Source organism: Phoxinus phoxinus (assembly GCF_949152265.1).
Source record: "Phoxinus phoxinus genome assembly, chromosome: 14".
NCBI lineage: Eukaryota > Metazoa > Chordata > Actinopteri > Cypriniformes > Leuciscidae > Phoxinus > Phoxinus phoxinus.
The window spans coordinates 20633581-20647273 of record NC_136889.1 but is presented as its reverse complement, the minus strand read 5'-3'; the positions used below and the strand labels follow the sequence as shown (position 1 = coordinate 20647273).

The window sequence follows — 13693 nt, the reverse complement described above, 5'->3', positions numbered from 1 at the left end:
GCTCCACGCTCATGTGACCCTGCGATGTCTGTTATGTGACCCCTAACCTCCTGTGTGTTTGTGTGACTCAGGGAAGCTGACCCCACCTCTCTATGAGGTCGGAGGATGTGACATGTCCCTGGTGAACTTTGAACCTGCAACCAGACGAGCCTCCAACAACCTCTGGTGAGTTACAGCACACGAACAACCAGAACCCAGAATCCCTTGTTGAATATCCAACAACTTGCAGTCTTTCTCTCTCTGCAGGGAAACAGACTCTCACCTCTCCAGTTCTACCTCAGTTCGTTTTTACCCTCATGACCTGGTGAGTGCTACACACACACACACACACACACACACACACACACACACAGAGAGAGAGAGAATATAAAGACTGTGAGAAAATAGTGATGATAGTATGAGATTATGCATTGTGCACAATAGTGCTTGTGTGAGAAGCAGCACAGTTGAGACAAGGGCTGGGCAATACGACAATATACATCATGGCAACAATAAAACGTGTCTTTAGTTAGACATTTTGCTATATAATTTAATCACGGTATGTAAATATATCCGCATTGCACAGTACTAATTTAAGTTATTGGCACTTTAGTGTGATAAAGAAAAATGCATGAATTAGAAAATAAAGAGCAGGATGTGCATGAGGTTAAAAAGAGTTAAGTCCAAAACGCTGTTAAAAAACAACAACTCAATGCGGTACTTGCACTGATTGACTTACACCAGAAGCATAATTGTCCATTGTGTGGAGTATTCATGTAAACACAGCCGGTTTTGTCTTAAGTGAACGTAAACCGTTGGGTGAAAACTGAACATGTCAGTGTATTAGATCTGTTCATTAGGTATGGTAGTTTATTTCCACCACTGCTTAAAAGAATATAAAAGGTAATTTTGACTTTTTATCTCACATTGACTCTTTTTTTCCTCACAATTGCCAGTTTCTGAGATATAAATTGCGACTTTATATTTCAGAATTGCGGGATTAAACTTTGTGGACTATAACTCGCAAGTTTATATCTCACAGTTCTGAGGAAAAAGGTTCTATTTTTTATTCAGTGATGGAAACAAACTTCCATAATTAACTTTTGTTTTTATATTTAATTCATACAGGGAAGACTATGCAGTGTTTTATTTTTTTATTTGATTATTCAATTTATGTTGTTTTAATTTTTTTTACTACGTTAAATACTGTACCTACTGAACCTAAAAAGCTTAATTCAATTCAAGTGCCGCAATATCAATTAGATTGTGATTTTTTTTCTTTGTTCTTATTTTATAATTACAAAAATAACTATATTACGATATATATTGTTATCGTGAAATAACATTTCTCATATTGTGATTTTGGTCACATCGCCCACCCCTAGTTGAGATGATGAGCTCAGTCTGTGTGTGTGTGTGTGTGTGTGTGTGCATGTGTAAACTCACCCCGGCTTAGTTCTCGTTTCCTCAGATGCGTCTGAATCGGTTGCTGTCCATGGACCCAGAGCTGTTGGAACAGCACGATGTGGACGGCAGTCCTGACCTGCAGGAGGCGCCGCACTCCACACAGGGCTCCACACACAATCACACACACTCACACGCGCACGCACTCAAAACCAAGCAGTACTACCGCTTCTGGCTGCTGCCATACCTGTGGGTCGGGCTGCACTTTGACAGACTCACACTACTGGCCCTCTTCGACAGGTACACACACACACACATGAATGTGTATTACTGGTATGTCTCATCTCGTATCCTGATGGTGGTGCGTGTGTGTGTTTATCAGAAACCGGGAGGTTCTGGAGAACATGCTCTCGGTGGCTCTGGCGGTTCTCGTGGCCTTCCTAGGTTCTGTGCTGCTAGTTCATGGGTTCTTCACTGACATTTGGGTTTTTCAGTTCTGCCTCGTTATCGCCAGTTGCCAGTACTCATTGCTGAAGGTGAGAATCTCATACTTTTCAAATACACACTGATCTAATTAATCATTTTTAATGAAAATGTGTCTTTTGATCCCTTAATCAGAGTGTACAACCCGACTCTTCATCACCCAGACATGTGAGTAACACACACACGCTCTAATACAGTAACACACACACACCATTACTGTGAGCCAAAAGCATATAAATTAGTGCAGGAAAAATGAATGTGTCCATTTCTGTGAGTAATGGGACTTGTGCATTAACAAGAATAATATGTACATCTCAAGATTATGTTTAGAAAGATAGCATTAAACAAAAAGTATTAAAAAATATAATAGATTCTACATTAGTTTGAGAATTCAAATTGTGAATACACAACCGTTCAACCGTTTGGTGTCAGTATGATAAAAAAAAAAAATGTAATACTTTTATACAGCAAGGACAAATTAAATTGATAAAATCTGACAGTAAAGACGTTTATGATGTCACAAAATGTTTTTATTTTAAATAAATGCAGTTCTATTCATCAAAGAATCCTGAAAAATCATTATTTAAAACATTAAATAATTAAACAGCACAACTTTTTCAACATTGATGATAATAAAATGTTTCACCAAATCAGCATGTTCGATTATGATTTCTGAAGGATCAATGTGACACTAAAGAATTATTTTAAAGAAAAAATTATATTTCACAATATTACTGTTTTTACTGTATTTTTAATCAAATAAATGCAGTCTTGATGAGCATAGGGATTTTTAATCCAAACCTTTGAATGGTTGTGTATATTCATGATAATATATGCATTAATTAATATCATCTAACCTTTTAACATTTGCAAACAGAAGAATGTAAATGAGAAATTTTGGATCTAATGATTTTCTTTCCCTCCTGTGTGTGTTTAGGGTCATAATCGTATCATCGCCTACAGCAGGCCTGTGTATTTCTGTCTGTGCTGTGGGCTGATCTGGCTGTTGCACTATGGGAGTGTAAACAGCAGCTCCACTGCAGTGTCTCTATATGGAGTCGCTCTCACCAGCTCCATCCTGTTGTCTCAAGCGCGGGATCTCCTCATTGGTGAGCACTGAGCGTAACTTCCCAGCAGATGAATATGTAGTGGGTTTTGTTTTGCTCTTTTATTGAAATCTGCAAGCCATAAGCTTTTTCCTCAGCATTCCTGTGAAAGTAGAAAAATATTCCAGAGCTGAGCACAGAGAAAATCCTGCTGATCTGACGGGACTCAAGTACTCCGGCTTTACATCATCTCTCTCTTTCTTCTCTCTCACTCTAGTTTTTACGCTGTGCTTTCCCATCATCTTCTTCATTGGGCTGCTCCCTCAGATTAACACTTTTGTCATGTACCTGCTTGAGCAACTTGACATGCACGCCTTCGGAGGAAACGGTAACATATGTGTCCAATGTAAAAACTGTTGTGTTTGTGATGAGATTGGTGTTTTAGAGACACATTGTTACGTCTGTCTTCACTCCCAGCATGCACCAGTCTGCTCTCAGCTCTCTACAGTGTCCTGCGCAGCGTCGTCACCATAGCGATGCTCTATGGGTTCTGCTATGGCGCCCTAAAGGTGATGAATCACTTGTTTTGAATTCTTTCTGGATTTCAGTTGTATTTGTGTGGATTGTTAAAGCACACTGAATATTATGTTTGTTTTCAGGACTCCTGGGATCCTCAGCACATTCCTGTGCTTTTCTCTGTGTTTTGTGGGCTGTTGGTTGCTGTTTCATATCATCTCAGCCGCCAAAGCAGTGACCCCTCAGTTCTCATGTAAGTTTTTTCTGCGAGCGTGTGGGTTTGTGCTTTTGATCAATATTTCTTGCATTTTTCCAGCTTTAAGTACTTTGAATTGAGCTCTTTGAGTATTTATTATTTGTTTTAGGAACTTTTAGTCCAGTGGTTAGTTTGTATTTTGTCGATTTTAATTCTGTCTTCTGTATGTGTAGTTCATTAGTGCAGTCAAAGGTCTTCCCTAACGTAAAAGAGAAAAATCCGGAGGATCCCCTTTCTGAAGTGCAGGATCCGTTACCAGAGAAACTCCGCAGCTCTGTGGTGAGCAATACATGCATACATCTCACAAACACACATGGACTCTTCTGTCTTTAATGATGCGTCTGTGTCTCTCTCTTTCTCTCTGGCTACAGAATGAGAGACTACAGTCAGATGTGATTGTGTGTGTCGTCATTGCTGTCCTGTATTTTGCCATTCATGTCAGCACCGTTTTCATCGCCTTACAGGTAAAACAATATGAATATAAAAACAGCACTTATAAAATTCTGGCCGATACTGATGTGGCAATAATTATTTGCATGTTGTGGACAAAAACTGGTACATGGAATTTAAAAAAAAAATCTAAATTAATAAATAAAAAAACCCACTAAAAAGTAAAATATAATATTTATTTTGAGATTGGCTAAATATAACATTTTAACAGTGTTTTTAAATGATTCATATTTTTAAAGATTAACTTTAATAACTAATGTTAAATGACAGCAAAGATAAAATTAAAAGGGAAATAAGAAAGCACAATAAAATACCCAAAATTGGCTCATACACTACCATTTAAAAGTTTGGGATCAGTACTTTTTTTCTTTTAAAGAAATCAATATTTTTATTCAGTAAGGATGCATTTAATTAATCAAAAGGGACAGTAAAGAAATAATGTTACAAAAGATTTCTATTTCAAATAAATGCTGTTTTTTTTACTTTTTATTCAAAAATCATATCATGGTTTCCTAGCCTGGGAAAACCCAGACCCTCTCAGTTGTAACTGAGTAAGGGTCTGGCAAAGCTCCATAGACAATTCATTTCCACAGGGGCGTCACCAACGGACGTCGGATAGATCTAAAACCAATCAGAGCGATGAATGACATGACGTATGCAGAGCGACGGAGAAACATCTCGAGACTCTCAGCAATTCTCTGTTTGTGTTAACGAAAATGACCATTTTAAATCGCTTGAAACAGACGCGATAGCTGATTCGAACGAGTGATGTTGTGATGTTCCACGGCGGCATCCATGTCTGTAATGTACAAAATCTGCGTCACCGTCTCTGCTCTGTCGTCATCGTGTAAAACGTTTCTGATTGGTGCCGCGATTTCGGCGGATTGGAAATGGGTTTCAATGGGCTCTTTGCCAGACCCACTTGCAGAGCAAATCTAAATTTGCCGGAAGTGGTCTGGGTTTTCCCAGGCTAATGGTTTCCTATAAAGCAACACAAATGCATGATTTCTGAAGGATCATGTGACACTGAAGACTGGAGTAAAGATGCTGAAAATTCAGCTTTGCCATCACAGGAATAAATTGAATTTTACAATATACCGGTATTCAAATAGAAAAAGTTTTTTTTAAGTTGTAATAATATTTCACCATATTACTGTTTTACTGTATTTTTGATCAAATAAATGCAGCCTGAAAAGCATTAAAAAACCAACCCCAAATGATTGAACGGTAGTGTCTTTCCAATATCTGCCAATAAATAATAATAAAAAAAACTCTAATATCGGCCAGTAATCTTTAGCAGTATGTTGTGTATCCCTAAATATGATCATACTACACTTCATAGTTCAGCTGCAGGTAAATCAAACTCCAAGAATACATATTGTGTCACAATCAAACTAAAGATAAATATTAAAAGTAGAATAAATAGACAGTTCTTGACTGTTCTTGCCCCTCTGTCTTCTCTTCTAGCCATTTTTGAGCTATGTTCTGTACAGTCTGGTTGGGGCAGTTGGGCTGTTAACTCACTACCTGTTGCCCCAGATGAGGAAGCAGTTACCCTGGTACTGCTTCTCGCACCCTCTGCTCAAAACCAGGGAGTACTATCAGTTTGAAATCAGGGGTGAGTCGCACTACAGACATTGAAAAATCAGTTTACTGCTATTTAAATGCATAACTCGCATTCTGCTGGGACTCCGTTAGCATTAACTGTACTGAAGTACGTGTTTTCTGTGTGCAGGTGCTGCCCATGTCATGTGGTTTGAGCGTGCACATGTGTGGCTGCTGTTTGTGGAGAAAAACATCCTCTATCCACTCATTGTGCTTAATGAGCTGAGTGGCAGCGCACAGGAGCTCGCCAGCCCCAAGAAACTCAACACAGAGTCAGTATTCCTTTTTCCTTTTGTATTCAGTGTTAAGGTTGTTGTTTTTGTTGTTGTTTTATTGACTTTCTGCATCTGATCGTCATGTATTAGCTAAACATTTCTCTCTCTCTCTCTCTCTCTCTCTCTCTCTCTCTCTCTCTCTCTCTCTCTCTCTCTCTCTCTCTCTCTCTCTCTCTCTCTCTCTCTCTCTCTCAGGGTCGGAGCTCTAGTGATAACTGTCGCTGGGCTGAAGCTGCTGCGTTCTTCCTTCAGTAGTCCAACATATCAGTATGTCACTGTCCTCTTCACGGTCCTGTTCTTCACGTTTGATTACCAGCAGTTCTCCGAGACGTTGCTGCTGGACCTTTTCATTATGTCCATCATTTTCAGCAAGGTCAGTCCTCGTTCCTATAGAATCGATTTTTGTCTTGACTTTGTATTCTTTCGGTGAATACAGAGTTGAAGAGTTGTCCAACATGTCCAAGTCATTCCAGACACAATTTAAAGACACTTGTAAGATTCTGTTAGTTATTGAATCCTAAGATTTTAGACTAATTGGTAGATTGATTACTAACCAACAGATATCAACTATGTTAATTTCATGTGTCTTAATCACTCTGTGTTCTTGTATTTTGTATTTTATTTTATTTTTAAAAGCCATATTAAGCAGTGTAATGTAAAATTATCTTTATTCTCTATAACTCAAATCAGTATTTTATATTTTATTTTATTTTATTTTTAAAAGCCATATTAATATGGCTTTTTAAAATAAAATTTTATAATGCATAATGCAGCATAATGTAAAGTCAGTCAATACCACAGACCCCTTCAGATGATACAACACCCACTGCTTCTCTTACATTATCCCTCACAAATTGCTAGCTTTTTTTTTTTTTTTGATACTTGTTTTTATAAATGTTTTTTATAAATACTACCGTATTGTATAATTGTGTGATTTGTTTTGTTTTGTAGTTATGGGAGCTCTTTTATAAGTTGAAGTTTGTTTATACCTACATCGCGCCGTGGCAGATTACCTGGGGCTCTGCCTTCCATGCCTTCGCCCAGCCGTTTGCAGTGCCACGTATCCTTATCACACATTGTGTTTCAGATTTAACATATTTTACAGGCTTTGTCAAACCCTGGCGTCTTTGTGATTCTTTCTGTTCTTCCTTGACTCCGCTCCCCCTCCAGACTCTGCCATGTTGTTCGTGCAGGCCATTGTGTCTGCTGTGTTCTCCACTCCATTAAACCCTTTTCTTGGCAGTGCCATCTTCATCAGCTCCTACGTAAGACCTGTGCGCTTCTGGGAGAGAGAATACAAGTAAGACACTCAGTGTATATCAGTGTCTCCTTTTTCTTTTGCCATTTTAGCTCAGCTCACAAAACTTTGTTGATTTTAATTTGTGTTTCAGTACTAAGCGAGTCGATCACTCCAACACTAGACTTGCCTCGCAGCTTGACAGAAACCCAGGTACTGGTTTACTTAATTTAGTTTCTTGCCCTTTGAAGTCTAGATTTGTGTGACATCTCTAAACCCGTGTCGTCTCATCCCATCTCTTCTGTTGTCAGGTTCAGATGATAATAACCTGAACTCCATCTTCTATGAGCATTTGACGCGTTCCCTGCAGCATTCTCTGTGTGGAGATCTGCAGCTGGGCCGCTGGGGAAACTACAGCACTGGAGACTGCTTCATCCTGGCATCTGATTACCTCAACGCTCTCGTTCACCTTGTCGAGATCGGCAACGGCCTCATCACCTTCCAGCTCAGAGGACTTGAGTTCAGGGGTGAGAAGAGGAAAAGACAAAAAGAGAGATTATGAGATTATAAGAAATGTTTCTTGAGCAGCAAATCAGCATATTAGAATGATTTCTGAAGGATCATGTGACACTGAAGACTGGAGTAATGATGCTGAAAGGGAATAAATAACATTTTAAAATATGTTAAAAAATAAATTACAATTTAAATTGTAATGATTTTAGCTGTTTTTACTGTATTTTTGTTCAAATAAATCAGCTTGGTGAGCATATGAGACTTCTTTCAAAAACATAAAAAAATCGCATCGACCCCAAACCTTTGAATGGTAGAGTACATGTTTTAAAAGTATAGTTCTTGGAAATGTTATATATTATGTAAAAACAGGATTTTGCTAGCTATTAATTGCTCAATCTACTCTAAATTTAGAAATGAAAGCTCCCTCCCCAATCCACCCTTACCATTTGTCGAAATTTAGCCACAAAAACAGGTCATTCAGGAATCATTACATTAGTAATGTCACAGCCATGAGCACATTAACGTAACTGACCATGGCTTTGGTGCATGGTTCGAATGGATTTTAGAGTTATTAATGTTGAAATTATTCTAGTTAAAAGATTCTGTCACATTTCTTTTCCTATTTCTATCCTAGGGACGTATTGCCAGCAGAGGGAGGTGGAGGCGATAACAGAGGGAGTTGAAGAAGATGAAAGCTGTTGTTGCTGTGAGCCTGGTCACCTTCCCCATCTGCTGTCCTTTAATGCTGCGTTTGGACAGCGCTGGTTGGCCTGGGAGGTTCTGGTCACTAAATACGCCCTGGAGGGCTACAGCATCACCGATAACAGTGCCGCGTCTATGCTGCAGGTGTTTGATCTGCGGCGAATCCTCACCACCTACTACGTTAAGGTCAGCACACAAGTATTGCTATCCTGTACCTGTTGAAAACTGGCTAGGTGAGGTTTAACATCCTGAAATTGTGTTTAAAATCATTTATTTATTGTATATGTGTTTGTATGTGTGTAGGGCATAATTTACTATGTCATCGCGTCTCCTAAACTGGAGGAGTGGCTGGCGAACGAAGCCTTATTGGAGGGCTTGAAGAGCTGCGGAGAGAGAAACTATGTTGACCTGGATCCAACCTTTAACCCCAATATTGATGAAGACTATGATCACAGACTGGCTGGAATCTCCAGAGACAGTTTCTGCTCCGTCTACCTCAGCTGGATCCAGTACTGCAACTCACGGAGAGAGAAGGTAAACGCGTGCTTGTGATCAATTTAATGCATCCTTGTATTGATTTGTTAAAAATATTAAAAATATCAATCTTACTGACCCCAAACTTTTTAATGTAAGTGTTTGTAAACACAATTTTACATTGCTACTGTCTCTCTCACTCTCTTTCTTTCAGCCACTAGACAGTGAGAAAGACTCTCCATTGGTTTTATTGTGTTATGGTCTGTGTGTTTTGGGAAGGAGAGCCCTGGGAACTGCTTCTCACCATATGTCCAGGTGAGGGTGCAAAAAGAATTTACTGTGCTGGAGATTTTCCAAAAAGCGTGTTATGAAGACACTGTTTGCGGTTAGTGCACGTTTATTCTGATGGTGTGTGTTTGCGTTCTTACAGTAATCTAGAGTCGTTCCTCTATGGGCTGCATTCCTTGTTTAAGGGAGATTTCCGGATCTCATCTGTGAGAGATGAATGGATATTTACTGACATGGAACTGCTGAGGAAGGTGGTTGTGCCTGGAATTCGCATGTCACTCAAACTGCACCAGGTGAGATGCGTGACTGTGTGTCATCTGTTCTCTGTGTCATATCAAATGTGACTTGTATTATTTTATGCGTTTGGGATACATTTTAACCAGAGTTAATCTCTCTCTGCAGGATCACTTCACCTCCCCTGATGAGTATGAGGAATCATCTGTGTTGTTTGAGGCGATTTCTTCACACGAGCAGACGCTAGTGATCGCTCATGAGGGCGACCCGGCCTGGCGCAGTGCCGTCCTGTCCAACTCTCCCTCTCTGCTCGCCCTCAGACACGTGTTGGACGAAGGGACAAACGAATACAAGATCATCATGCTTAACAGACGCTACCTCAGCTTCAGGGTCATAAAGGTGAGGAGGGCAAGAAGACAGGATAAAATAAAGGAAAATAGACTGACAGGGAAAAGACAACTTTATAAGGACATAAGTAATTTTCTGTTTTTGCATGTGCATTCTTAGGTGAATAAGGAGTGTGTGCGCGGTCTGTGGGCGGGGCAGCAGCAGGAATTGGTGTTTTTGCGGAACCGAAACCCGGAGCGTGGAAGCATCCAGAATGCCAAGCAAGCACTACGCAACATGATCAACTCTTCGTGCGACCAGCCAATCGGATACCCAATATATGTGTCGCCCCTGACAACATCTTACTGTAATACACACCCCCAGCTGGGACACATACTGGGAGGACCAATCAGCATCGCCAACATACGAAACTTTATCGTCAACACGTGGCACAGGTGTGTGTGTGTGGTTGAATGAGAAAGAATGGACGTTTTTTGAATGATGTTACAATAACGGCGCCTATCTCTCTCATTGCAGACTGCGTAAGGGTTGCGGTGCTGGCTGTAATAGTGGCGGGAATGTTGAAGATTGTGATGCAGGTGGCTTGTCGTGTGGCAGTGGGAATTCTGGGAATTCTGGGACAGGAGCAAGTGATTCCCAGCACAGCTCAGGACCTACAGCACTGCACGCTTACACACCTCATTCTCTGGGTAAACACACAGTCGATGCGTAGACATTATTTACTGGTAAAACACATTATGTTGAATTTGTATTTTAATGAGGCCTCACCCAGTTAATATTTGCAAATCCTCTATCTGATTTTTTAGGTTTACCGTGATGTGTCTGACACCTTTATAGGTATAATATACATACACTCATCACCGGCCACTTTATTAGGTACACCTGTTCAACTGCTCATTAACGCAAATATCTAATTAGCCAATCACTTTGCAGCAACTCAGTTTATTTAGGTCATGGTCAATACAATCTGCTGAAGTTCAAACTGAGCATCAGAATGTGGAAGGAATGGGATTTTTAAGCCTTGTTCAGACTGTCAGTCCAAATCAGATTTTTGTGCATGTCCGATTGGAATCCGATCATATTTAGCAAGTGTGAACGACAGAAAATCACATTAAATGCGCTTTTTACAAATCTGTTTCGTGCTACATTCATAGTGGTATAGTTATTCCTAGAAATGTGGTTTAAAAATTTTTTTTTTGGGAAATTTCTGGAAATCTGTTTTAGTCTAACCCCTCTAATCGGATTTTGCATGGTTTGTCACTTTCTCGCGGCGCGTAAAATGTAAACATGTCAGACGCTACTATAGGAAATTTCCTGAAAGTCAGTGCACATACCAGTCTGCTACATTTCTGCCACTGTCTCATAAGACACAGTAGTCCAGCGCGGTGGCTACACATTGTCATGTTGTAAATAAGACAACATCTGTATTACAAACCCCTCCACTGCTGTTGTTTTTGGCATATACATAATAGTCATTGCCATAGAAACCAATGCAGATATTCCGGAAAACGAAAGAGCGCCACGGGACATGCAAATCGGATCCGAACAGTTGCGATACAGTGTGTACAGTCAATAATTTAGATCAGATTACAATCGGATATACAAATAATCAGATTTGGACCGACCGCATGAATGTGACATGGTTGTTGGTGCCAGGCGGGCTGGTCTGAGTATTTCAGAAACTGCTGATCTACTGGGATGGCATCTCTTGTGTTTACAGAGAATGGTCCAAAAAAGATAAAAAATACCCATTGAGTGGCAGTTCTGTGGGCGAAATAGAATGGACAGACTGATTCCAGCTGATAGAAAGGCAACAGTAACTAAAATAACCACTCGTTACAACCAAGGTCTGCAGAAAAGCATCTCTGAACACACAACATGTCGAACCATGAAGCTACAGCAGCAGAAGAACACACCGGGTGCCATTCCTGTCAGCTAAGAACAGGAAACTAAGGCTACAATTCACAAATTCACCAAAATGGACAATAGAAGATTGGAAAAACTTTGCCTGGTCTGATGAGACTCGATTTCTGCTGCAACGTTCAGATGGTACGGTCAGAATTTGGCGTAAATTACATGAAAGCATGGATCCATTCTGCTTTGTATCAATGGTTCAGGTTGCTGCTGGTTGTGTAATGGTGTGAGGGATATTCTCTCGGCACACTTAGTACCAATTGAGCATTGCAATGCCACAGCCTACCTGAGTATCGTTGCTAACCATGTCCATCTTAGCACACCCATCTTCTGCTGGCTACTTCCAGCAAGATAATGTGTCATGTCACAATGCTCAAATCATCTCAAACTGGTTTCTTAAGCATGACAATGAGTTCACTGTACTCAAATGGCCTTCACAGTTACTAGAGCTCAATTCAATAGAGCTCCTTTGGGATGTGGTGGAACGGGAGCCATGGATGTGCATCTGACAAATCTGCAGCAACTGTGTGATGCTATCATGTCAATATGGACCAAAACTTCTGAGGAACGTTTCCAGCACCTTGTTGAATCTATGCCATGAAGAATTAAGGCAGTTCTGAAGGCAAAAAAAAGGGGTCCTACCCGGATCACTAGCAAGGTGTACCTAATAAAGTGGCTAGTGAGTGTTTGTTTATTGCCAAAGCATTTGCAACAGTCGAACAAAACTAGAAAAGGAAAGGTCATCTAAACAAACATTGCATGTTGTTGTCACATTTTGTGAAAAGTTATTTATGCCTTATGCAATTTCAATCTTGTTGGATAGATAGACGGAATCAGACGGATGGATGCATAAATATTGTCAAATAATAAAGAAAGTAACAGTCTCTCTCTCTTCAGGTACAAGTCAGAGTTCTCAGTCTGTTCAGTCTGGGTTGGTGCGTCAGTCTCCTGCTCGTGCATCTGTCGTGAGTCAGTCGTCTTCGTATCGCCACAGCAGCAGCCGCCAGTCTTCACTCCGCACATCTGTCACGGGTCTGGAGCCCTGCAGACGTTCCTCCAGCAGCCAGCTATCTCTCCGTACGCTGCCCACCTCCCTGCAACTCCGCCTGGGCAACGCTTCAGCCGCCAACCCCGACCCGCCCGGCCCATCCAGCTCTCTCTCCGCCCACTCCATCCCGCCCTGCAAACGACACGCCCACACGCTCGCAGGCCTGCTGGGAAACGAAGCCTTAGGGCTGGGGACGGACATCCATCCTCACCCCCATCATCATCTTCACTACATCCACCATCATCATCACAATCCCTCGCTGTCCTGTCTGAGGAGGGACGACATCTCCTACAGGGTGCAGGTGAGCGTCAGGCTTTCTTGCATTTGGCCCTTTGTGAAATTTGTTGTTATCATGAAATGTATGCATTTTTTGTGTGTGTAGATTGTTGATGTGAGTCAGGTGTTGGACGTGATGAATCATCCCAAGAGGAAGGAGCTGGTGTGGCCAGATGAGAGCATGAGACTGAGATCTGGACGTAACTTCTGGAGAGAGTGGAGTCCCCTAGAAGGCATGGAGGGTCATGTGCGTACATCACACACCAGTGTTTTTATTTTCAAATAAAACTATTAAAAAAAATAGTTTGAAGTTCACTTCAAAATGAAAATTCTGTCATCATGTACTCACCCTCAAGTTGTTTCAAACCTGTTTGAATTTCTCTCTTCTGCTGAACACAAAGGAAGATATTTTGAAGAATGCCGGTAACCAGATAGTTTGATGTACTTCATTGACTTCAATAGTAGGAAAAAAATATACTATGGAAGTCAATGGGGTCCATCAACTGTTTGGTTACCGACGTTCTTCAAACATCATCTTTTGTGTTCAGCAGAAGAAAAAAATATTCATACAGGTTTTAAACAACTTGAAGGTAATACAGGAAAGGTGGCTGTACTGTACCAACTAGCTCAGGGGGGACTAAATTC

General features: G+C 40.7%; 1 protein-coding gene across 5 annotated transcripts in view; it reads left to right on the top strand.

Annotated features, from left to right (window-relative positions):
• The window catches only part of pcnx1 (pecanex 1), a 32844-nt gene extending 19379 nt beyond the window's left edge, over positions 1 to 13465 (top strand). For 2 of the 5 annotated variants that reach the window (XM_079634421.1, XM_079634423.1), the window contains 27 exons: positions 72 to 165; positions 247 to 304; positions 1451 to 1683; positions 1766 to 1919; positions 2002 to 2034; positions 2804 to 2975; positions 3190 to 3300; positions 3390 to 3481; positions 3572 to 3681; positions 3858 to 3963; positions 4056 to 4148; positions 5602 to 5752; positions 5870 to 6011; positions 6210 to 6387; positions 6966 to 7074; positions 7185 to 7314; positions 7406 to 7464; positions 7563 to 7778; positions 8399 to 8652; positions 8770 to 9000; positions 9155 to 9255; positions 9371 to 9521; positions 9631 to 9861; positions 9970 to 10244; positions 10327 to 10499; positions 12622 to 13073; positions 13155 to 13464. In XM_079634421.1, the coding sequence (XP_079490547.1) occupies positions 72 to 165; positions 247 to 304; positions 1451 to 1683; positions 1766 to 1919; positions 2002 to 2034; positions 2804 to 2975; positions 3190 to 3300; positions 3390 to 3481; positions 3572 to 3681; positions 3858 to 3963; positions 4056 to 4148; positions 5602 to 5752; positions 5870 to 6011; positions 6210 to 6387; positions 6966 to 7074; positions 7185 to 7314; positions 7406 to 7464; positions 7563 to 7778; positions 8399 to 8652; positions 8770 to 9000; positions 9155 to 9255; positions 9371 to 9521; positions 9631 to 9861; positions 9970 to 10244; positions 10327 to 10499; positions 12622 to 13073; positions 13155 to 13334 (4289 nt within the window). In that variant the 3' untranslated portion in view covers positions 13335 to 13464. Of the gene's footprint in view, positions 1 to 71; positions 166 to 246; positions 305 to 1435; positions 1684 to 1765; positions 1920 to 2001; positions 2035 to 2803; positions 2976 to 3189; positions 3301 to 3389; positions 3482 to 3571; positions 3682 to 3857; positions 3964 to 4055; positions 4149 to 5601; positions 5753 to 5869; positions 6012 to 6209; positions 6388 to 6965; positions 7075 to 7184; positions 7315 to 7405; positions 7465 to 7562; positions 7779 to 8398; positions 8653 to 8769; positions 9001 to 9154; positions 9256 to 9370; positions 9522 to 9630; positions 9862 to 9969; positions 10245 to 10326; positions 10500 to 12621; positions 13074 to 13154 lie in introns of all 5 variants that reach the window. The other 3 variants (XM_079634420.1, XM_079634419.1, XM_079634422.1) reach the window with 3 other exon arrangements.
• The last annotated feature ends 228 nt before the right edge of the window (positions 13466 to 13693 follow it).